This window comes from Alosa alosa, chromosome 5 (assembly GCF_017589495.1).
Source record: "Alosa alosa isolate M-15738 ecotype Scorff River chromosome 5, AALO_Geno_1.1, whole genome shotgun sequence".
NCBI classification, from domain to species: domain Eukaryota; kingdom Metazoa; phylum Chordata; class Actinopteri; order Clupeiformes; family Clupeidae; genus Alosa; species Alosa alosa.
Window position 1 is genome coordinate 28766433 of NC_063193.1, and position 24484 is coordinate 28790916.

At 46.6% G+C, this 24484-nt stretch overlaps 3 protein-coding genes across 4 annotated transcripts in view; 2 read left to right on the plus strand and 1 right to left on the minus strand.

Annotated features, from left to right (window-relative positions):
• The window catches only part of LOC125294631 (E3 ubiquitin-protein ligase TRIM16-like), a 23977-nt gene extending 21325 nt beyond the window's left edge, over positions 1 to 2652 (plus strand). The window contains 2 exon segments of the mRNA XM_048243515.1: positions 2076 to 2258; positions 2261 to 2652. Of these exon segments, the coding sequence (XP_048099472.1) occupies positions 2076 to 2258; positions 2261 to 2595 (518 nt within the window). The 3' untranslated portion in view covers positions 2596 to 2652.
• The window catches only part of LOC125294633 (tripartite motif-containing protein 16-like), a 587664-nt gene that overhangs the window by 86147 nt on the left and 477033 nt on the right, over positions 1 to 24484 (minus strand). The window lies entirely within an intron of this gene.
• gcn1 (GCN1 activator of EIF2AK4) overlaps positions 13144 to 24484 on the plus strand; it is a 48751-nt gene continuing 37410 nt past the window's right edge. The window contains 15 exon segments of the mRNA XM_048243533.1: positions 13144 to 13198; positions 14292 to 14394; positions 14695 to 14758; positions 15151 to 15282; positions 18084 to 18192; positions 18501 to 18599; positions 18994 to 19128; positions 19684 to 19752; positions 19979 to 20087; positions 20992 to 21066; positions 21347 to 21475; positions 22387 to 22437; positions 22563 to 22661; positions 23377 to 23550; positions 23823 to 23975. Of these exon segments, the coding sequence (XP_048099490.1) occupies positions 13181 to 13198; positions 14292 to 14394; positions 14695 to 14758; positions 15151 to 15282; positions 18084 to 18192; positions 18501 to 18599; positions 18994 to 19128; positions 19684 to 19752; positions 19979 to 20087; positions 20992 to 21066; positions 21347 to 21475; positions 22387 to 22437; positions 22563 to 22661; positions 23377 to 23550; positions 23823 to 23975 (1519 nt within the window). The 5' untranslated portion in view covers positions 13144 to 13180.

Below are 24484 nucleotides of genomic sequence, written 5' to 3' on the forward strand. Positions count from 1 at the left end.
CACACACAAACATAGTAATATTACATTCACACACACATATACACACAGACACACAAACAGTAATATTACATTCACTCACTGTCTTGCACAGCACGCACGCACGCACCAGATATGATTGCGTTCGCGTTCGCGCACGCGCGCACGCACCAGCAATGGTCGATAATTGATGTTCACGCGCATCGCGCACGCGCGCGCACGCCGCCTGATAGGCCCAAACAGTTAACTGATTGCGTTCACGCGGTTCCGTACGCGCGCGCACGCACGCGCGCACGCGCACGGTCAGGCGTTTCAGTCTCCTTGCGCGCACGATGCGCACGATTGGCGTTAAGGAATATCGTACCAGTTGCGCACTACACCTGCACGCCGTGACGGTCAGTTATCGTAATCATCGATGCGTACGCACGTACCGGACCGCGCACTTGCACCCCGCCTGGACATGGTCGATGCGTTCACGCACACAAAGAGCCTGGGCAATACGTGTGGTCGTGCGGATCGCACTTACCGTTTACGCGCACGCACGCGGACCTGGACGCGCATGCCTGGTGACGCGCGCACCGGTTTTGTACGCGCGCCTGGGCCAATGAGTGTCAGTGCGTTCACACGCGCATGCCTAAGACATGGTGATCGTGCGTTCACTTCCTGCCTGCCTGGACCTGGACGCAATACACTGGACGGCCCGCCGCACGTACACGCCTGGGCCATGGATGATAATTACATGCGCGCACACGCACACCCGCACGGGACGCCGCACACCGCACAGTCACGTTAGTCTGCGCGCCTGCGTACCCCGGTCGACGTCGTCTGCACGGTCGATAGATGCCGCATCCTGATGCAGTACCCGCCTGGACTGATGACGTAATCTGCCAGCGGTCGTCGTCTGCACCGCGCACGCACACCTCGGTGCACCGGTCGTCTGCGGTTTTGTCTGCGCGGACGCGTACTGCCTGGACACACGCACGCGCACTTGTTTGGACTATTCTGCCTGGGACGTACCGCCTGGACCGCGGACAGTACGCACTGGGCAATGGTCGATATTACGTACGCACGCACCCGCTGCCTGGACGCACCTCAGTTGACGTACGTCTGCCGCCTGCGCACCAGTTGGCGGTCGGTCTGCACGCACGCGCACGCACCGGTCGATATTCGTCTGCGCAGCCACCAATGCATGCCACTTACACGCACCGGACCATGATAACGTTCGTCGCACGCACGCACACGCACGGTCGACGGTCGATCTGCGCGCACGCACCCCTTTTTTTTTTGCCTGGGACGCAATACTGCCTGGTGTTGCACCCGCACAGTTTTTTGCAATGCGGATGCGACGCACCTGGACTGCAATGCCTGGACGGCGCACGCGCACGCACGCACTTGCACAGGTCGACGGTCGTCTGCCTTTTACCTGCCGCAGTTGATTAGATGCCGCAGTATGATGCAGTATCTGCCGCACTTGCCTGCCTGCGTACGCACGCTGATTGACGATTCGATGCTCGGCGTACCGGTCGCGTATGCGCGCTCCTCTTGCCGCACGGTGAAGCGATTAGTTATCGTATCGATGCGCATTACGCGATGCGGACCGCCTGCCTGGGCAATGGTGTGCGTTCACGCATGCCTGGGCAATACGTGTGGTGTCAGTGCGTTCACCACCACCACCTGCCTGCCTGGACCTGGACGCAATGCCTGGATGACCTGCCTGCCTGCCACCTGGGGACGCGATGCCTGGACAATGGTGATCGATGCGGTTCACGCACTTACGTCACCTGGGCAATGGTGATGTTACGTTCACCTGCCTGCCTGCCACCTGGACCTGAGGACCGCATGCCTGGACCCGTACCTGCCTGGTTGCCTGCCTGGTCGACGTTCAGATCTGCCTGCCTGCCTGCCTTGCCTGATCGTCGTCACCGCAGTATGATGCAATGCCTGCCACCTGGATATGATGTTGATTCGTCTGCCACCTGCCGCCTGGTCAACGGTCCACACATACACTCTCACACACACAGACACACATACAAACACACACACACTGTATACACAAATGCTAGTCTAAGTGTGTCCTCTTCTCTCTTCTCCTCCATCAGACTCCTGTCACTTCACACTGGATCCAAACACAGCACACAGACACCTCCATCTGTCTGAGGGGAACAGGAGGGTGGAGTGCAGAGCTGAGCTCCAGTCATATCCTGATCATCCAGAGAGATTTGATATGATCCAACAGGTGCTGTGTAGAGAGGGTGTGTCTGGACGCTGCTACTGGGAGGTGGAGAGGAGTGGGGGGTTGAGATAGCAGTCTCATATAAAAGCATCAGCAGGGAAGGACGGGGCAAGAAGTGTGGGTTTGGATGGAATGATCAGTCCTGGAGTCTGCTCCTCTACAGCTCCAGCTCCTCTTTCTGGCACAATGATATAGAGACTGAACTCCCTCTAGTGGCCAGCTCCAGAATAGGAGTGTATGTGGATCACAGGGCAGGAACTCTGGCCTTCTACAGCATCTCTGACAACACAATGACCCTCCTGCACAGAGTCCAGGCCACATTCACTCACACACTCTACCCTGGGTTTAGATTTGCATATACTGGATCATCAGTGAAGTTATTGTGACTCACACTGTATACAGCAGGACAGAAATGTAAAGACCCCAGATACAGATATGCTGTTATCCCAGTCTGCTCCTCATCCACGCACAGAGTCCAGGGCCATTAACACACACACACACACACACACACACTGTATACAGCAGGACAGAAATGTAAAGACCCCAGATACAGATAGATGCTGACCAGATAAGTGGCACTTGTGTGGTGGTGGGGCATCAGGTGATGTGGACTAGAAGTGGATATTTATCAGCTTGTACTCAAGAGATTAAAAAAGATGTTTGGTGTATGATGAAATGTACACTTCATGTTGCAACATAGCTGATATGGCTGCCCCAAAAGACTTGCATACAAAATGTACCATATGTATGGGATGTTATGGTAGATGTTGCATTTATTTTTTAATAAATAGCCCACATGATCACTACTGTTGATGGAGTATATTTCATATTTTTGAGTCATGTAATCAATGGAAATAATCCATGTTGTTTCTCAAACCTTTTATAATTGTTTGTTCAAATTGTTCAAATTGTTTGAATAAATAATAAATGGTCTGGGGGTCAGACATCAGTGCATGATGTGTGTGTGTGTGTGTGTGTGTCAGTCTGAAACTAGGATCAAAAGGTCAGATCAGTCCTGGAGTCTGGCCCTCTCTGGCTCTGGTTCCTCATTCAGGCACAGTAATGAAGAGACACATCTCCCCCTAGTGGCCAGATACCAGAATGGGAGTGTGTGTGTGTGCGTGCGTGCATGTGCTCCTCATTCAGGCACAGTAATGAAGAGACAACTCCCTCTAGTGGCCAGATACCAGAATAGGAGTGTGTGTGTGTGCGTGTGTGCGTGCATGTGCTCCTCATTCAGGCACAGTAATGAAGAGACATAACTCCCTCTAGTGGCCATATCCAGAATAGGAGTGTATGTGGATCACATGGCGGATACTCCTATCTACAATCCAAAATCATTCACAAAGTGAATAGTCTGGTGCTTCTGTTACATTTTATAATTTTACATCATGGGTGCCAATAATTGTGGGCAATGTGTTTTTGTTAAAAATATGTATTTATTTTTTAGATATTCCTTTTTCTCAGAATAAATGTGCTTCCTTTCAAGGTTGGATTTTCCATATTGTTTTCATTGTGAGAGTACAATAAATAATCAAGGGATGATTTCTTATACCATGTTTTTAGTCAACTTTACCAAGGGTGCCAGTAATTCTGGAGGGTACTGTACGTTTTTGTCTCTTCCAAAGGTCAAGGCCTTTACTATAAAAGTCACTGTACTATGGTGATTTTAGAATCAGTTATTAGACATTTCCTTTTTAACTTGTTTTTTGTTGTTTGATGTTTGTTTATCATCTTGCCAGTATTAGGAGTTTTTTCCTTGACCTTGACCGTCTCCATGATGTTGACCTCTAAGAGTGATGCTAATGTTATAAATGAGCTTCACATGCCTGGAAACATGGGAAAGCATGTTTAGGTTATATATCACGATTAGATCCAAAGATACACCCCTTTTTACTGTAATTTTGTGCATGGAAATGTCATATTACAGAGGTCAATGACCTCAAGCTGACCTCTGGAAGAAGATCTAGGTTTTATATAAGTTTCTCATTTAATTAAATGTTTGGTTGTGTGCATGTGTGACAGAGGACTCGAAAGTCGGACTGTCTGGACTAAATCCAGAGGAATGGTCACCCTAGTTGTGACTGTGAGAAGAATTGCTGTGTGTATGTGTAAGCATGACGGCGTTCTCCTTAAAGTGACATAGTTGGCATCTTTGAATTGATGGTCTATCTGGCTTATGATGATTTTATGTATTTGGTCACTTTATAGGACTTGTCTTCTACTTTTTACAACCTAGGGTATCTCTGAACTAAACATAACTTAGAGTCTTCATGAAAACATATAATTGCTTTGTTATGCTATATAGGAACTGTGAAAGTTTTTTTTTTTCCTGTCATCAACTTCCTGAATTTTTGGTCAACGATTCCCGGGACACCGAAACACTGGGGGACATGATGAAACTTGGTGGGCATAGCCCCTCTAGACTTACGGAAACATTTTGCTTGGTCCGGTTTGCATAAATAAGAGCAGTATCATGATAAATAAGAAGTACATTTTTTCAATCTGTTAAAATTTCATATGACTACCTAATACATTTCTTAGCTAAATTTACATTTTTAGTTTGCAGTTTGTATAGAAAAGTAGAGTGAAACCAAGGCAGAGTGCAGTATCTGCCCTTACTGCCTTGATTTCAATTGCCATTACTGCATTCTGCCTTTGTTTCACTTGCCCTTACTCTAATAGGGTGTGTGTGTGTGTGTGTGTGTGTGTGTGCACAGGGACAGACTGGGACTAAAAAAGGCCCTGGACTAACCCTATAAAATGCAATATTAAATGCCAGTGAAAGTATCATATTCAAAATAGTCAGTCAGATTTTACAAAAAGTAATTAACATTTACTTTAATAAATATAATAGCAGTGTGCAAAGGTGTGCAGCAATGCAATATTGCTTGACATGAAAGTCTAGAAGAATACCTGATTGATTTTGTTCCATTTTAACATAAATGTTTATAAATGACAGCGTTGCCATTGTTAAGGCATCAAGCAGCATATCTTCACTAAAAATGTAGAAATTACCTCCTCAAATAATATAAAAACTGAGTGATTATGATCACTTGTTACACTTACTGCAAAATGTTATTGTATGGCCACGTAAGTATAAGCAGTAATGCAAAGGCAAAGCGCAGTATAGCCTATAAAACTACCAAATTTTGCCTAAATGTCAAAAAACAAAATGTTTAATATTCACCTCACTTTGATCTATATAATTATACCCCTTGTTGTTGAATATAATTTGATGCTTATACTTGGTGTAAGAAAAACACAAAAAGCTGTTTTTCTCAGTTTGGCATTTTTGACTGCATCAAATTTCATGTGATTAGCCTCAGCCTTTGGGGGTATTCCAAGTTTCAATTTCATCCATGGGGGGGCCATACAATCAATGAATTTAGGTGTACATTTTTTGACTGTACGCCCATCCAGTGGTGTAGGCTAGTTAGCTGTAGTGGGTATACTGCGATCAACCCCAAATGTGAATACCTGCCTATTTAAGTGAGATGGTGATGCTTTTTAAGTGGGTACTGAGATGGCGATGCTTTTTACGTAAGTGGGTATACTGCGTAGTCCTGCGTATCACGTAGACTACATCACTGCACCCATCAACCTGTAGATGGTGGTGTTGAGTAAAGGGTTGCCAATACAGGATGATGACGTTGAAATGTACTTATTACTACATTTTTACAAGGCAGGACTATCTCACACTCTTTCTCTCTCTCTCTCTCTCTCTGTCTGTCTCTCTCTCTCACACACACACACACACACATACACGCATGGTCGCATGCACACACACACACACACACACACACACACACACAGACACACAGACACACACACAAACATACACACGCAGGGTGCGATTTGTAAAAAAAAAACAGAGGGAGGTGTTTTATTTTTAATCATGAGAAACAAGCAGTCGACAGGCCTAATTATTTTTCTAGTAGGCCCTATTACAGTACATTTTGAACAGTTGAACATTCATCTTTAATGCAAACTTAAAAGACATGAAACATTTAATGTTCTGCGACGGCCACACCTGCAATATGGGAGATACCGTAATTAAGTTTCAGGACCATGGATAAGGGCCGATCATCTTTAGTGGGCACCCATGGCCTACTGATTAGCACTTTAGACCTGTAACCGGAGGGTTGCCGGTTCGAACCCCGACCATTAGGCACGGCTGAAATGCCCTTGAGCAAGGCACCTAACTGCTCCCCGAGCGCCGCTGTTGATGCAGGCAGCTCACTGCACCGGGATTAGTGTGTGCTTCACCTCACTGTGTGTACACTGTGTGCTGTGTGTGTTTCACTAATTCACGGATTGGGATAAATGCAGAGACTAAAAGTGGGGGGGCAGGGGTCAAACGAGTATATATACTATACTATACGATCACGCGAACATGGCAGACAGGCAATTCAATCAGACACTAGAATGTAACATAAAACCTAATTGATTAAGATTTCACATGTCAAAATATTTCAGCTAATTAGACTAAGTAAACAGTTTTCTCTGATGTCGGACATCATGTTGCACTTTCGACTTGTTGGCGCATCATCTGCAGCGTTTCGCCCTTCTTTTATCCACATCTCTGCAAACTTCTGAGCAGGGAACGAACGCACATCTGGCCCATTAACAGCAATGAAGAGAAGACTGTTCAGTGTGGACACGTTCATTCTGTGTATGTAGCCTAGGCTATATGTGCAAGAAAACTCAGATTTTTTTTTCTTCTTTTTTTTCTTTTTCGCATGGCCAATTTTCTGTCAAGGATTCCCGGGACACTGAAAGACCGGGGTGCACGAAACTTGTGGGCATGAAGCCCCACATGGATAGCATGGAACCATCGTTTTTCGTTTTGATCTGTAGCCCCCCTGCTGGACTGGACCCCCCGAAAGGAGGGTAGGGCGGACACAGTTTTCTGTGAATATCTCGAGAACCGTAGGGTTTAGGAGGACCACCTTTTTTTGTATGTTGATCTTAAGGGGCCATGTCAACTTATCCCATAACCACTCATTTCATGTATAGCGCCACCTAGTTAAAAACGAAAAAGTAAAAAATGAGGTGTTGTAATCGCAGGTATCTGTGACCTAACATGGTCAACACTGCACAAATTTGGAAGTGTAGGATCATTATGACACCCTCTGAACGCACGCCAAGTTTCGTGGAATTCCATTCATGGGGGGCCATACAATAAATTAATTTATGTTACTGTACACCAACTGGCCTGTAGGTGGCCGGACACAGTTTTCTTAGGGCCTAGGAGGACCACCTTTTTTTGTATGTTGGTCTTAAGGGGCCATGTCAACCCATCCCATTACCACTCAATTCATGTATAGCGCCTAGTTAAAAATGAAAAAGCAAAAAATTAGGTGTTGTAATAACAACCCCTTGTTTGCCTCAAGGGGTCATGTTAACCCATTCCATGCACACATGTGCATAAACAGATTTTCACACACACACATACATTCACAGTAATCATACGTATGACACATACACACACAGTAGACATATGTACGCATGCATGCACATGCACAGACACAGGCAGACCCACAAGCACATGCACACACACACACACACTCACTCACACACACACACACACAAACACACACACACACATAAACACGTACACGCACACATGCACACAATTCAAGAATTTCTCAGAATTATGAACAGGCAAGATGGGGGTGGGGTTGTATAAAATGTATTTTACATGTGAAATCTATTAACTAATCATGTTTTGGTACATGTCATGTGGAGTTATTCGCGGTTAGTCTCCGTCCGTCCGCCGAGGGAGTTCTCGCACGCAATTGCTGTCTGTGTTTACGTTCCACCTCGAGCTCTTCCGGATACAGCGTGTGACGTCATCCACTCCACAATCGCAAGGCTTCAAACCCAACACACTGACACCTGACTGCCCTACAAGGAAAAACAGGACAATAGACCTCATGTATGCAAATGTGAGGGATGCATACAGTGCAAACCCCCTCCCCCCACTGGGAATGTCAGACCACAACCTCATTCATCTCCAGCCAATGTACAAGCCCAAAGTACAGAGGCTACCAGTTCCCACACGCACCTTCAGGAAGTGGACACCCGAAGTGGATGAGGCTCTGAGAGACTGCTTCGAGTGTACTGACTGGAGTGTGTTACAGAATGGAGAGGACTTGGAGGAGGTCACACAGTGCACAACTGACTACCTGAACTTCTGCATGGACATTGTTGTTCCCACCAGAACTGTACGCTGCTTTCCTAACAACAAGCCTTGGATAACCAGCAATGTCAAGACCCTTCTCAACAGGAAAAAATGATGGCTCAGAGAGGGGGACATGGCAGAGCTGAGGCGCCGCGGTAAAGGGGAACTCAAATTCAAGCTGAAGGAAGCTAAGGAGGATTACAGAAAGAAGGTGGAACAGAAGCTGCAGGAAAACAACTTGAAGGAGACATGGGACTGCATGAAGGTTATCACTGGCCTGAAGAAGAACAGCAGCTCTGTGGAGGGGGACCTGCACAGGGCGAACCAGTTGAACCACTTCTACAACAGGTTTGACTGCCCTGCTCCAGCTCCAATGGCGGTAGTCTGTCCACCATCCCCCAGCCCCCACCCTCACACCCCTCAATACCAGCAACACTCACCTCCATCATCACAGGCTATCGTTGCCCCACCATCACTGGATTTTGCACCCCTCCCCCAAATGGTGATCACGAACAATGAGGTGACAACGACCTCAGTCAACAGCCATCAGACACACAGATCCCAGATGCACCCCTCCCCCTCCCCTCCCCTTACACCCCTCACCATTACAAAGGATCAAGTGACAGTCCAACTTAAGAAATTGCGCAGCAATAAAGCAGCTGGGCCTGACAGACTGTGCCCAAGGCTACTCAAGGCCTGTGCTGCTGAACTGGGGAGCCACTGAAGCACATCTTCAATTTGAGCCTACGCCTTGGACAAGTTCCAACACTGTGGAAGACATCATGTCTCACCCCTGTCCCTAAGAAGCCACACCCTATTGAGCTTAATGACTACAGACCTGTGGCTCTTACATCACATGTGATGAAGACAATGGAGCGATTGGTCTTAGGCATGCTCAGACCCCAGGTATACCATGCACTAGACCCGTTACAGTTTGCTTACCAGGAGAAAGTGGGCGTGGGCGATGCCATCACTTATCTTCTACACAGGACACATTCCCACCTGGACAAGGGAAAAGTGCTGTGAGAATCATGTTCTTTGATTTCTCAAGTGCTTTTAACACCATCCAGCCCCTCAGATTGGGAGACAAGCTCTTGCAGATGGGTGTGGGCGCTCACCTGGTAACCTGGATTACAGATTACCTGACCGGCGACCACAGTTCGTCAGACTGAAGAACTGTCTCTCTGACACTGTGATCTGCAGCACCGGGCCCACAGGGAACTGTGCTCTCCAGTCCTGTTCACCCTGTACACATCTGACTTCTGCTACAACACCGAGTCATGCCACATGCAGAAGTTTTCTGATGATACTGCAATTGTGGGGTGTATCAGGAACGGGCAGGAGGCGGAGTACAGGAGCCTGGTGGAGGACTTTGTGCAATGGTGCAAACTCAATCATCTTCAACTTAACACTTCAAAGACCAAGGAGATGGTGGTGGACCAAGGAGATGGTGGTGGATTTTTGATGGGGTCAATGTGGAGGTGGTTAGCACCTACAAGTATCTGGGTCTCCACCTGGACAATAAACTGGACTGGTCAGCCAACACTGATGCACTCTACAAGAAAGGGCAGAGCAGGCTGTACTTCCTGAGGAGGCTGCGGTCCTTCAATGTGTGCAGTAAGCTCCTCAGGATGTTCTACCAGTCTGTTATTGCCAGCGTCCTCTTCTATGCAGTAGTATGCTGGAGTGGAAGCACAAGGAAGAAGGATGTGGGGCGAATTGACAGGCTGGTAAGGAAAGCTGGCTCTGTAGTGGGAGCTGAACTGGAGTGTATCACTTCACTATCTGACAAAAGGACCCTGAACAAACTGATCAACATCTTGGACAATGAGTGTCACCCACTCCACAGCACTATTGTTAAACAGAAGAGCCTGATTAGCTGGAGACTTCGCTCACTGCCTTGCACAACTGACAGACTGAGAAAGTCATTTGTCCCCAGGGCCATTGAACTGTTCAATGCCTCACTTAAGGGAAGAGGAGAGATAGACTTCTCTGCATAGTCTGTCTGCCTCTTCATCCCCTCCATGTTTGGTACTGTCTGTCCACTAGCCACTTGTACCACTGTCTTTATGCCTCACTGTTTGCGTGCTATATTAGGACATTAGCACATATGCATAACCCCCCCCCATGCCACAGCCGAACTGTGGCCACACTTATACATTTTCTTAAATTGTTAAATATATAGATATATAGACTTTACTTTACTTTATTTCTGCATTGTTGCACTGTTGACTTACTCATTTGCACTATCACCATGACCACTATCACCATTGCACTACCACCATGACACTCATTCACACAGAGCACCTTAGAGCACCTTACCTTACTATGCACAGAGAATCACAGGCTCAGTCCCTGCCTCAGTCATTGCAAGCCCTCTGATTTATTAATCACCACTATGTGGATACTGTTTTAGAATTGATTTAGATTAAGTGTTAGTATAATTTGTAATTTTGTTATTTGTATTTTAGTATATTTTTATATATTGTATTAAGTGTTAGTATAATTTGTATTTTAGTATATTTAGCATATTCTTTATCTTCTACTGTCCTTACTGCTTAGTTGTGTTTTTATATTATATACTTTAATTACTCTTCTGCTGTTAAAGAATGTGTTTGTCTTGTATGTATGCTGCTGAGACCTTGAATTTCCCCTGGGATCAATAAAGTATCTATCTATCTATCTATCTATCTATTGTCTAGCAGATACCAGTGAGAATTGAGTGTGCATAATGCAATTCAGTGAGGCAGTTAGAATGATATATGCCTTTTACCTTTTGTTTTAGCCAGCAGCCAGACCAGCAGATACCCTGACTTTGCTGAATTACTAAAGCTAAGCAGGCTTAGTTAGTACTGGGATAAGAAACCGAAGAGTAGGTTCCTGCTGGAAGTGGTGTTAAATTGACTTTCTGACTCACCATGGTTAAAGATCCCATGGCACTTATCGCATAGGTGGTTCCCTGATTTGACACACACACACACAAAGACATGTAAACACACACACTACACATGCACACACACACACACATGCACACACGACACGCACAAACACGCACACAAACACATAAACACACACTCACACACATGCACCCATACAAACACACCTACATACACAAACACAAGCACACACACACACACAAAACACATATACACAAAAACAACCACACACTCTGCACACACTCAATTACAAACACACAAAAAAGTGTAGCGTCGGCGCAAAAAGACAGTGTTAGCGCTCTCCCGCGCAGGGCATCCTGGGATACGAGAGCGAACATTTGGGGGGTTTATGTCTGTCTTTCTCCTTAGTTTTGAGTGTAATGTTAGCGTCTTTATTGTAACATGTTTCCCTTTTAGTTCTCCCTCGTGTGTGATCTTTTTTGTGTGGGGGGCTGCGTCCTCCCCTGTATGTGTAGTGTGTGTGTCTGCTTGACTTGCCCCGTGTGTATTGTGTTCTGTGTCTGTATCCCTGCTCTCATTCTCAGTGAATAAACCTTTTGATTGGACTACTGTGTATGTCGCTATCAAATTGTTACAAAAGGAACAAAGTAGGAAATGCACACAATTTGACAAGCGTGATTTATTTTTGTGGAAAAAATGTGCTGGACTGGGTGGTGGTCATATTTTTTTGTACTGCTCTGCGGTACATCTAGTTTCAATTGGTTTTTAAGAGGGTTCTCCCCCCAAGGATGAAATTCATTCAGCAGAGGTAGGGATGTAAAAACCAGAGGAAGGGTTAATCCCCACCATCCCCCCAACAAATTGCACCTGGGCACACACATGCATGCACACACACAACATACACACCCCACAGCACCAAACACACACTCTCGCACACACACATACACACACACACACACACACACACACACACGGAGAAGCACACATACAGTAGGCCTACACAAAAGCAAACACACACATATCACACATTTACATATACACAAAAGTTGCAAGAGTAGCGGATGGAGAAGGAAATGGAGACAAATTCACAAGCGTTATTTATTGAGAGAATGTGTAGCACTGGGCGGTGGTTAGGCCTATATTTTGTATCGATTTGCGGTACATCTAGTTTTCGGCCCTTTTTCACCCTCTCTGGAGGGGTTCTCTAGCCTAGAAATCTAGACGCACCCTAGCGGCGGCAAATTAATTTGCTCAGCCTGTACGTCTAGCATCAAACCATAGAGATTTCTATTGGCTGACGACGTGGACGTCATCCAATTACAGCGCTCTACTTTGTTAGAGAGTCTTAAGGCGGGCTTAACAGGATGACGACAGTCCTGCAACGGTGAACAACAAGGAAGGTGGCTATGGCGAACGAAGAGCGGTTGTTTGAATCGGCGTTGGCGTCAACTTTGGAGGAGTTGGACTTGTGCTTTTCTTTGAAAGTTGAGCAACACAATGCACTTAAGTCATTCCTTTCAAAGAAGGATGTATTTGCCGTTTTTGCCGAACCGGATCACGGATATGGTCGTGAAGGCTGGCCTATTGCATGCCTCGGCAGTTTGAAAGACAATTCTCTGCCCGCCCCTTGGATTAAGCGAGGTGAATGGCTCGATTCCAGACTATACATTTCAATGATATAGGATGGCTCCCAGACTATACATTTCAATGATATAGGATAGGGGTTCTCCCATAGACTGTATATATAGAACTATGGGTTCTCCCCATACTTTTGTGAACCGCATTTTGGTTTCTCGTGAATGACCCTTCTCTGGTGCCGTATTCACTTGACCTGATGTAATTAACCGGAATCCACGTCATAAATCGTTCCAGATCGAGACCGGCAAGATGGCGGCAGACACGCAGGTTGGTGTGTCGTTCGTGACTAACACGGGGCTCAGCCGTGCTACATGTGTTCCCTGCATTTTAAACAAGACTGTGAATTACATTTTACTCGTTGTGTTTTTCTCTTTGGTGGCCTGACGAAATACAAACGTATCGTTGCGAGCAACTCTACCAAATAAAGAGTCCCTGTTTAGTGACGTTAACAACTGCAACAGATTAAGCATATTGGGAGTAACGTTATGTGAAGACTGGCTAACGCTCGCAAGCTAGATGCTAGACGGCTACTTCGTCAAATAACACAAAGTTGTGTTTGTGTAACCTACTGCTTAGATCAATCGCTCAATGCAACGATGCTGTTACTTGGAGCAGATTTGAAAATAATAGCTTTACTCTGATTTATTGCAGCTAGCGTCTTTACGACAGGCGGTGTTGCATTGTTTCCCCCTGTAAAAACAGTGTGTGGCTAACTCTGATCAGGCTTTTCCTTAAAGGATTGCCACATCAGCCATTTAATAGCAAGCATAAAAATGATTTCTAGACACAATTGATTTGTTAGCTGTTAACACTTGTCCTCCTGATGAAAGTAACGTTAGCTTATGGTGTGAGGCCTGTGAAAGAGTGGAGAAACTTTCGAAACCCCTCCCAACATCACCGCTGAGTGACTCCAATAACTTCAGATAGCCCACCTGCTAAAGAACGGCCTGAATGTACAGAAGCATGCATCTATTCTGTAACATCGATGTTACATTTGCATTCAGATCACTGTTGACGTAACGCCATGTCTGGCGTGGGGCAGGGTATTTTACGCCTCTTTACAATCTGCTTGTGCGTCTATTACTTGACGTCCTGAGAGACCAATGAATGAGGTTACTTGACAATCACCTTTGTGTACTATACACCATTTTGTCCACCTTCATGTACAGATTAACAATCGGTATTAGATAGTGTTGGTGTTAGTCAGTAGAGTTAGCATCTTCCTGTGCCATTTTGAAGTTGCCCATGCCAGAGTAGGCCTACATCACATGGTGGCATACTACCCTATGCAGTATGTGTGATTTCAGTTATGTTCATCAATATACCTCACACATGTGTTTTGTCTCTCATCCTGGATCAGGTTTCGGACACTCTGAAGAAGTTTGCAGTGAAAGTGACCACGTCCAGCGTGAAGGAACGGAAGGACATCCTCGGGGAGCTGAAGCATTGCATCAGTGGGAAAGGTGTGTGTGTGTGTGTGTGTGTTAGTTTTGAGACTCAGTCCATATTGGTAGATGGAATTGTGCTGCTGATCATGGCTGGGGGGGGGGTTTAAAGGCTCTGTAAAGTGCCCTAAAACACTGGTTTATTGCACTATGAGAATGACATTGAATTAGATCCGAACTGAACGAAACATCATTGTGAAGCACCTTGTATTACAAGTTTGTGCGAAAGGTGCTATATATATATATATATATAATATATATAAAGTTTGATTGATTGATTGATTGATTGATTAATTATGCTTTGTGATCCTCTTGCAGAGCTGCCAGAGCCGGCCATTAAAGGCTTGTGTAAACTCTTCTGCCTGACTCTCCACAGATACAGGTGAGGCATCACTCTTCCTCTTCTGTCTGCTTCTGTGTCATCGTCATCACCCTTTCAGACCCAGCCAACTCTGCCAATTAATCATGTGGTGTTTAGTGAAGTTTGCCACTGCATTACTGTGAAACTACTTCGCTGTGAATATTTGAAAATTAATATCAGATAGATGTGATATTAATCATTGACAATTGAGAATCATTAGCATGCGAATCCACATAAAGTAGATGACATTATAACCTGTTATGTGCTGTTCTGGGGGTGAACATTTGACAAACAGATGTGATATTAATCATGCCTCTATGAAGAACTTTAGTTGTAGATGTTATTGTATTGTGTCCATTAACGTGAAGCCAAGACAAAATCCCAAGTACTGAATGTTTGTCTGTCTTCCCCAGAGATGCGGCGTCTCGGCGAGCGGTTGTGTCCGTCATCGACCTGCTGGCGCAGTCCCAGCCTGACGTCATCGCTGCCAACCTGCCATCCTGCCTGCTCAACAGCGGCGTCATCAGCAAGAGTGGCACGCCAGGGTAGGCCCCGAGCACGCGTGGCACTGTGGAGGGGTGGGCACTCTGCAGGGCATCCGCAACTATGAATGATCTTTAGACCAGTGCCCAAAGCCAGTCAGATCTGTGGGAGTCCCCGTATGGCCAGTGCAGACTACACGATTACAGCCCGATTTTGCAACGATTTTGTCGCAACCGACAAATTTCCAGTGTTGTGCCAGAATATGGAAGTTCAGGAATGATGCTGAAAGGAGGAAGGCGATTTTATTTTTGTCTGCGACGTTTCACGACTCCATGACCAAAAGTCTAGCATGGCAGACTTTTTGGGTAATCTCCTATGACTCTCGTGTTGACACTGACACTATGAGGACATGTGAGAACTACGGTAGGCTACACTATGAGGATATGTGAGGCTACGGTAGGCTACATGATCTTGCAATGTGACCAATCTCCCGACCAAGATGCGGCAATAATTTTATGTTTCTCTGATAACCTAGTCTGACATGGTCAATTGCAAAAGACCATCGTGGAAGCAAAAAAATTGTGCAAACTGTCCTGTACCATTAGAGATGTACTGTGCTGTACTGTACCATTAGAGATGTACTGCACACCTGTCCCACAGACAGCTTTTGAGGACTGGTTAAGAAAATCTGGTTATGTTTTTTTTAACTTTTACTGGGCAGTGATCCGCAGTGATACAATAAGGTTTTGCTTCAGAAATCGCCTGTTGGTACGAAGTTGAAGTCACAAAGCACCTTTCACCCAGCTTGGTATAGCCAGATCCAAATTCAACATCAGTTCATATGCTTAGCATTCTCAGTGATCTCAGTGTGAAAGATTCTACATGTTTGAGAAGCTGAAATCTATTCTCTTAGCTGCTGCTGATTTTATGTGTGGTCTGTCTCATAGTGTCGAGTCGTCTGTGGTTGATCTGGTGTAAGGTTTTATAATATTTCTGTGTTGATTTCTCTAATGCCGTACATGGCGGTTTTCTGCCTTGGCTTAACAGTTTGGGCAGTGTATTTAGATTTTTGAGTTTTTATTTCCATGTCAATCTTGCTTATGTAACCAATTTAAAAATCAACAAGCCACAGCTTTGATATGGGGGAAGTGTAAATGAGTTTGAATTTATTCATTATGCAAAGTAAGACTTATACACTTTCAATTCAAATAATGTTTGTTGGTTTGGAGTGTATTATTGTCTTCACCATACGTGATGAATTAGAAGCCAGGACGCCACAGATACTATAGAGTTTTGGTGGGAAGGCCTGGCATGCCTGTTCTTACATCTTCACCGCTAGTATAATCAAAGTTCTCTTAGGCAAGTCCCTCCACTCGGCGGCCATATTGCAACGCTTTTTGGGTACTCATCGGGCATCCTATTCAGCAGAAATGCGCGTGCGCAAGGCTTCACAACACCAATCTTGCTCCAGTGGCGAGTTGACAACACATGATTGGGAAGATGTCTTCACAACACAACATATGATTGGCTCAATGTATTCAATTCACACCACTTGATTGGCTCAATGTATTCACGTGTCGACGTTTTGCCGAGGAAGGGGTGGGATATGTGTAGACAACGGCCATATTGCATTTCTATGGAGGATTTTTTGAGTGCTGTGTCTCCTCATTAGAAAGTCTCTGGTATAATGCCCAATTTTATAGGAGTTGTTTCTCTGTGTTCTGGTTGTGTCCAGACAGGTAGTGGGTATGTTTGAAACGGGTAAAGTTGCTGCCTTTTAAGATATCTAACTGGGGAGCGAGGCAGCAAGTGCGGTTCGAAACCGAAAAAACAAATTCTGCTGCCTTCTAAGATATCTTAGAATTCCCAAATAACGGTCATTTTTGGAGGCATCATTGATGCACACTTCATGCTGCCTCCTACCCATAATCCCTTGCGGCAACGTCTGAAACAGCTGTGAAAGGTAAACAAACATGGCGGATGACATCGGTAATGGCTGCTGAATCTGTTTAAAATGTCATTTGTGTGACCTTATTTTGCTTAGATTTGTAGATTAGAGATGAGAAATAAACAATTTACTATCTGATTATGCCATTGTTGTAACCATTAATAGCGTCTGGTCTGATATATCTGCCTGCCGTAAAAACTAATTTATATCGTTATCCTGCTAGCTTACGTAAGCTTATTTAGTTTAACGTCAGGCCTTTGCTAACGTCATACCGTAGTGTTAACCAAAGATTCTAGAGTGCTACGCTCATTTTTAAAAGATGCATTTAATCCAAAGTCATGTCTAGTGAGACAGCTCTCTATGTAGGGAGGGAGACAGCTCTCTATGTAGGGAGGGAGACAGCAGTCATGTCTAGTGAGACAGCTCTCTATGTAGGGAGGGAGGCAGCTCTCTATGTAGGGAGGGAGACAGCAGTCATGTCTAGTGAGACAGCTCTCTATGTAGGGGAGGGAGACAGCTCTCTATGTAGGGAGGGAGACAGCAGTCATGTCTAGTGAGACAGCTCTCTATGTAGGGAGGGAGGCAGCTCTCTATGTAGGGAGGGAGACAGCAGTCATGTCTAGTGAGACAGCTCTCTATGTAGGGAGGGAGGCAGCTCTCTATGTAGGGAGGGAGACAGCAGTCATGTCTAGTGAGACAGCTCTCTATGTAGGGAGGGAGGCAGCTCTCTATGTAGGGAGGGAGGCAGTAGGCAGCAGTCTTCCGTTTCAAACAGACCCAGTGTCTGCTGCTCCCTGTCCTTCTCTCTAAAGGCCACAACTCCACCTCCTCCCAGATGTTCTCATGTCCCCTTTGTCCTTATCGTCTCATTTTCTGTCTGATGCTGATGTCATTTCCTGTGTGCTCATCCTGCAGGAAGTGCACGGCCTCCTCAGCCACCATGGCGGTGGCCTGGACCTGCCTGCTGGTGAAGGCTGTCTTCCCCACCGCTGACAAGCGAGAGGGGCCTCAGTGGAAGAAACTGGTGAGGAGACACACACTCTGTCTGTGCGTGTGTGTGTGTGAGAGAAGAAATGGTATGAGTGGAAGAAATTGGTGAGGAGTGTGTGTGTGTATGAGAGAAGAAATGGAATGTGGAAGAAAGAATTGGTGAGGAGATAGTGTGTGTGTGTGTGTGTGTGTGTGTGTGTGTGTGAAGAAATGGTATGAGTGGAAGAAATTGGTGAGGAGACAGGGTGTGGGTGGCAGCATAGACCTCTAGTTACGTGTCAGATGTTTGAGACAGAGAGAGAGACCCCGGCCTAAACTGCCTGTTTTCTCTCTTATGACCAGGTTGAGGTGCAATCTCTCCTATTGGCTGAGGTGGTGGGAGGGGCTTCCCGAAACGCCTTGAAGTCAGTACTGAAGTACCTGAGCAGGCTCTGGAAGGAGGTAAGGAAACGACTAGATTACACACACTCACTCAAAAGTCTTTCACTTGAACCCCACAAATAAGCACCACACGAGCACGTGGTGGAAGCATGTGAGGGAACAGCAAGATTACACACATATGCGCACACACACGCACATGTTATCATCAGTGGAGCTCAGACTTGCTGTTGAATGAGTACTATGGCTGGCTCTGCTCTTGAAATGCCTCTGTTTACTTCCCCGTCTTATCAACTAACCACTCAACTCAACTACCCACCCTCCCTGTCTCCATCTTTCTTTCTCTCCCTCTCCTTCTGCCCCCCTCTCCTCCCCCATCTACCTTCCTCCTTCTGCCCCTCTCTCCCTCTCTCCATCTCTCCCTCTCTCCCTCCATCTCCCTCTCCCCCTCCTCCAGCACCCAGGGATGGTGGACCAGTACCTGAGTACGCTGCTGGGTTTGGACCCGAGCCCCAGCTCACTGGCTCTGCTGGGTGTGTGTATCGACTTCTGCACCGCCCAGAAGGACATCGCCACCATCGACAAACACAAGGACACACACACACACACACACACTCAGGCCCAGGTTGCACCGGGTTCGCAACTGAAGCGCTCTGCATACACACATGCAGACTCTGCCACTACTTACCTCACGCTGGTGGCAGTGTCATTCTGCCAGCTGTGATTGTGATACACCTACACCGACACCACCGTGCCAACGGGCAGCTTGTCCCACCCCCATCGCTAGTGGCAGTGCCACTTAAGTTATTTGTGATTGGAGCATCCATATCTGCGGCGTTTATCGCTGTCAGTGGTCTGTAGTGTTTCTATAGACTGATGTGTGTACAGGCTTCAATCTGTTCCTCTGCTGAGAGTTGAGTGTCTTTTGTATACCAACTGGTGGCATCTCTTACCTGATGCTGGTGCTAGTTCTACTTGAGTTCCAACCTGTGCCTTTATTCTTAGACACCTATCCTTATCCTGATGGAGTGTGAAGTGCAAAGCCGCACCTTAATAAATGTGTACCTGTGCACAGTATGTCCCTGTAGTGAGGTCATGGATTTGTAGTTGCTGGTGTTGTAGTTGAACTTCTCTGTGTTGACTGCAGGGGGCGCTGTTGGAGCTGTATGTGAAGACGGTTCTCATGAGTAAGAGTGTTCCCCACCAGCACATCCTGGTGAGTCTCCTGCAGCTTCCCTTCAAAGTCTGTGTGTGTGTGTGTGTGTGTGTAGTGAAACTGTGCCTGCTTTCTTTATTATTTATTTGTGTGTGAGTGTGTGACTGCTCCTGCTTTCTTGTGTGTGTGTGTGTGTGTTTTGGTGGGAGCGTTTGCACATATACTCATATGTGTGTGTTCGTAAGTGTGTAACAGCGTCAGCCTCTGTGTGTATGTGTGTGTTCAGGAGAGGAGTGGCTCTGTACTGCGTCACGTGACACACACCGAGTTTAAGGAGCAGCTGCTGCCAACACTGCAGAAGGCCATGCTGCGGAGTCCTGAGAACTGCATGCAGAGTGAGACACACACACACACACAATGTATACTATACACACACAGAGCTTTGGGAACTGCATGCAGAGTGAGACACACACACACACACACACACACACACACAGAGCTTTGGGAACTGCACACAGACACACACACACACACACACACAATGTATACACACACAGAGCTTTGGGAACTGCATGCAGAGTGAGACACACACACACACACACACACACACATATGCACACACACACACAATGTATACTATACACACACACACAGAGCTTTGGGAACTGCATGCAGAGTGAGACTCACACACACACACACACACACACACACACAAACAATGTATACACACACACAGAGCTTTGGGAACTGCATGCAGAGTGAGACACACACACACACACACACACACACACACACACACACACACACACACACACACACACACACACACACACACATATGCACACACACACACAATGTATACTATACACACACACAGAGCTTTGGGAACTGCATGCAGAGTGAGACACACACACACACACACACACACACACATACACACACACAGAGCTTTGGGAACCTGGGCTTTGGGAGAGCATGACAGGTGGGACATGCACACACACACACACAATGTATACACACACACAGAGCTTTGGGAACTGCATGCAGAGTGACACACACTCACACACATACACAATGTATAGACACACACAGAGCTTTGGGAACTGCATGTAGAGAGACACACACAAACTCACATAATATACACACAGCAAACACAAGTAATGCATGCACTTGTGCCACTGACGCATGCTTATCATCCAGGGCGTGCAGAGCCAGACACTGTTGTTTGTTGTTATTGTTTGATGTTGTTGTTGTTGTCTCTGAGAGCTGTAGTGTTTCTGATATATCTTTGTTCTCCAGCCATCTCCTGCCTCCTGGCCTCCCTCACCCTGGACCTCAGCCAGTATGCTAAGGACATCGGCAAGGGCATCGCCAGTAAGCAAACTCCCCTGTCTCACGTCACTGTCTTACCACAATACACCCCTGTCTCACGTCACTGTCTTACCACAATACACCCCTGTCTCACCTCACTGTCTTACCACAATACACCCCTGTCTCACCTCACTGTTATTCCACAATGTGTTTATCTGGGTGTAGGGGAGGTTTGGGTCTCTTGTAAAATGTGTCCCCCTCTTTCCCTAGTTCAATTAAAAACAATAACCATGACCACATGTTTATGATGCCAGTCATAATTGTGTGTGTGTGTGTATCCTAGGTCAGCTGAAGGCTAATAACCTGGTTCTGATGGAGCAGGCGGTCCAGGCTCTGCAGAACCTGGCCCAGCAGTGCAGCGACCCCAGCGCGGTCCAGGATCTCACCGCTCACCTTTTTGCCATCCTTGGAGGTCAGAGGTCATCCACATACTCACACGCACATCTGCACTCGGGAGCTTGCGTTAGGTCAAGCTCGTGGACTAAATCTAGTCCTAGACTTAATGTTTTGTTAGTAGAGATCTCCATTCAAGTTCCCCTACAGTCCAGGTCTAGGGTTTAGCATAATTAACTGGAATTGGGTTATATCAAAAAGTGGGTGTGTTCCTTTATTCTCTGAACGGGAAACTGGTCAAGGCTGACTCTGAACCGGCTCTGGCTATATATCACAGCTATGTGGGGAAACTCCATGGAATCATTATCATCATAACATACACACACAACACCTCTCTGGATCTCGTCTCGCCATGCTCTATAGTCTCCCCATGATGACCTATAGTCTCACCATGATGACCTATAGTCTCGCCATGATGACCTATAGTCTCGCCATGATGACCTATAGTCTCACCATGCTCTATAGTCTCACCATGATGACCTATAGTCTCACCATGCTCTATAGTCTCATGATGACCTATAGTCTCCCCATGCTCTATAGTCTCACCATGATGGCCTATAGTCTCACCATGATGACCTATACTCTCACCATGCTCTATAGTCTCACCATGCTCTATAGTCTCACCATGATGACCTATAGTCTCACCATGATGACCTATAGTCTCACCATGCTCTATAGTCTCACCATGCTCTATAGTCTCACCATGATGACCTATAGTCTCACCATGCTCTATAGTCTCACCATGCTGCGTTGTCTCCCCATGCTGTATAGTCTCAGCATGTTCAGTAGTCTCACCATGCTCAGGCTGTGTACTGTCAGAGGTGATTTTCTTATCTACACAGCATATAATCTTGGTAACTCGGTTTGGTTATGTTTGTGTGTGTGTGTGTGTGTGTGTGTGTGTGTGTGTGTGTGTGTGTGTGTGTGTGGGCTCTGAGGGGAAGCTTACTGTTGTGGCACAGAAAATGAGTGTTCTCTCAGGTAAGCTGCCTTAGTTGTTTCTTTGGGACTTATTTATTACGCTGTGAATCATGTGCTGTCATCTAACTATGCGTACGTTTGTGTGTGTGTGTGTGTGTGTGTGTGTGTGTGTGTGTAAACTAAAGGCATTGGGAGCTGCAGTCATCATGCGGTCTCAGGCTCTTCTAGTCAGACTCTTAATTCAAGCGTGGCCCTGCTCTTCGTCCCCTACCTGCAGCAAGAAGGTAACTCTCCATCCCACCTCTCTCTCTCTCTCCATCCCCTCTCTCTCTCTCTCTCTCCATCCCTCTCTCTTTCTCTCTCTTCTCTCTCTCTCTTTCTCTCTTCTCTCTCTCTCTCTCCATCCTCTCTCTCTCTCTCCATCCATCCTCTCTCTCTCTCTCTCTCCCTCTCTCTCTCTCTCTCTTTCTCTCTCTCTCTCCATCTCTCTCTCTCTCCGTCCTCTCTCTCTCTCTCCCTCCATCCCTCTCCATCCCTCTCTCTCTCTCTCTCCCTCCATCCTCTCTCTCCATCTCCATCCCACCTCTCTCACTCTCTCTCTCTCTCCATCCCACTCTCTCTCCATCCCACCTCTCTCTCTCTCTCTCTCTCTCTCTCTCTCTCTCTCTCTCTCCATCCTCTCTCTCTCTCTCTCCATCCCTCTCCTCCTCTCCTCTCTCTCCATCCTCTCTCTCTCTCTCTCTCTCTGCTCTCTACCCCTCTATCCAGCCATGTCCATTTCTCTCTGATTTGCTGGGAGTAGTAGTGGAGGTCCGCTCTCTTTCCCTCTCTATGCATCCCTCTCTCCTCTCTCTCTTCCTTTTTTACCTCTGTCTGTCTCTTCTCTTTTGTTAGAGGACCCGTTAAAAGTGTGTTATCGCTAAGTGTATGTGTCTTTATGTGTTTGTATCAGTACTGACATCTGTGTGCGTGCGTGTGTGTGTTTCCTCTCTCTGCTAGTGCACGAGGGCACGCTGGTCCACGCGGTGTCCGTGCTTTCCCAGTGGACGGGGCGTCTGACGGTGGAGGTGCCCTCTGGCCTGAAGGACTGGCTCAAAAAGGCCTTCACCCTCAAGACATCCACCTCACCTGTGCGCCACGCCTACCTGCAGGCCATCCTCGGCGCCTACAAAGGTGTGTGGAATGGGGAGGTCAAAGGTCAACTGAGATAGAAAGTGAAACAAATGTCGGTGGTAGCAGGAGTCAGAAACATTATGTGATATATTGTCACATACCTGTGGTTCTATTTCAAATCAATTATGGAGTAAGCAAGTGCAGAGTGAGACCAATATTAATAAGGTTGTTAAATTGAGCCGATTACACATAAATGAAATGGTCTGTTGAGCAGGTGTGAGCTTGCGCAGGTGTGTGTCTCTAAGGTTTTATCTTTGATTTCACCTGTGCAGGTGACACCCTGAGCCAGGCGATTGAGTTCGCTCCTCTCCTCATCCAGACGGTGGAGAAGACCGCCGCTCAGAGTTCTCAGCATGCATTGCTGGCAGAGGGTGCGGCTGCTGCTGTGCTTCTGTGTCGTCTCTCCCAGCTGGATACACTGAGCGGTGAGGACACACACACACATACACTGTTACGGGCAGGCCAAGGCACAGCATCCAAACTAAGCTAAGCTTCGTGTCTAGGGTATATTGTATTCTTTTTAGCTGAAGCCTCGGTCCCCCACGCAACGTTAACGCCAAAACCCCAAAAACGCATTATCTTACACACTGGCCCTAACGCGGGTGTACAGACGGGAAGTAAGTCCTAGGTGAGTGGTTCTTGAATGTGTGCGTATGTCAGCATCGGCAGAGCTCCAGCGAGAGGTCACTTACCTGTGGCTCTCGCTGACCCGGTATAGCTCTCGCCGCACCTCACGAATAGCCCAAGCGCTGTTTCGGTTGAAATGTTCAGTTTTGTGGTATGGTGGTTTAAAATTTAAAAACAAATGGTAAATTGTCCAAGTTTGCCTGCTCACGGGCAAACTCTCTTCAAAAGGGAAACACAGGCCACGCTGCCTTTCTCAAAGGCCTGAACTGATTGTGAGCCCAGGCCCCAGGACAGGTGTTCCATTTAG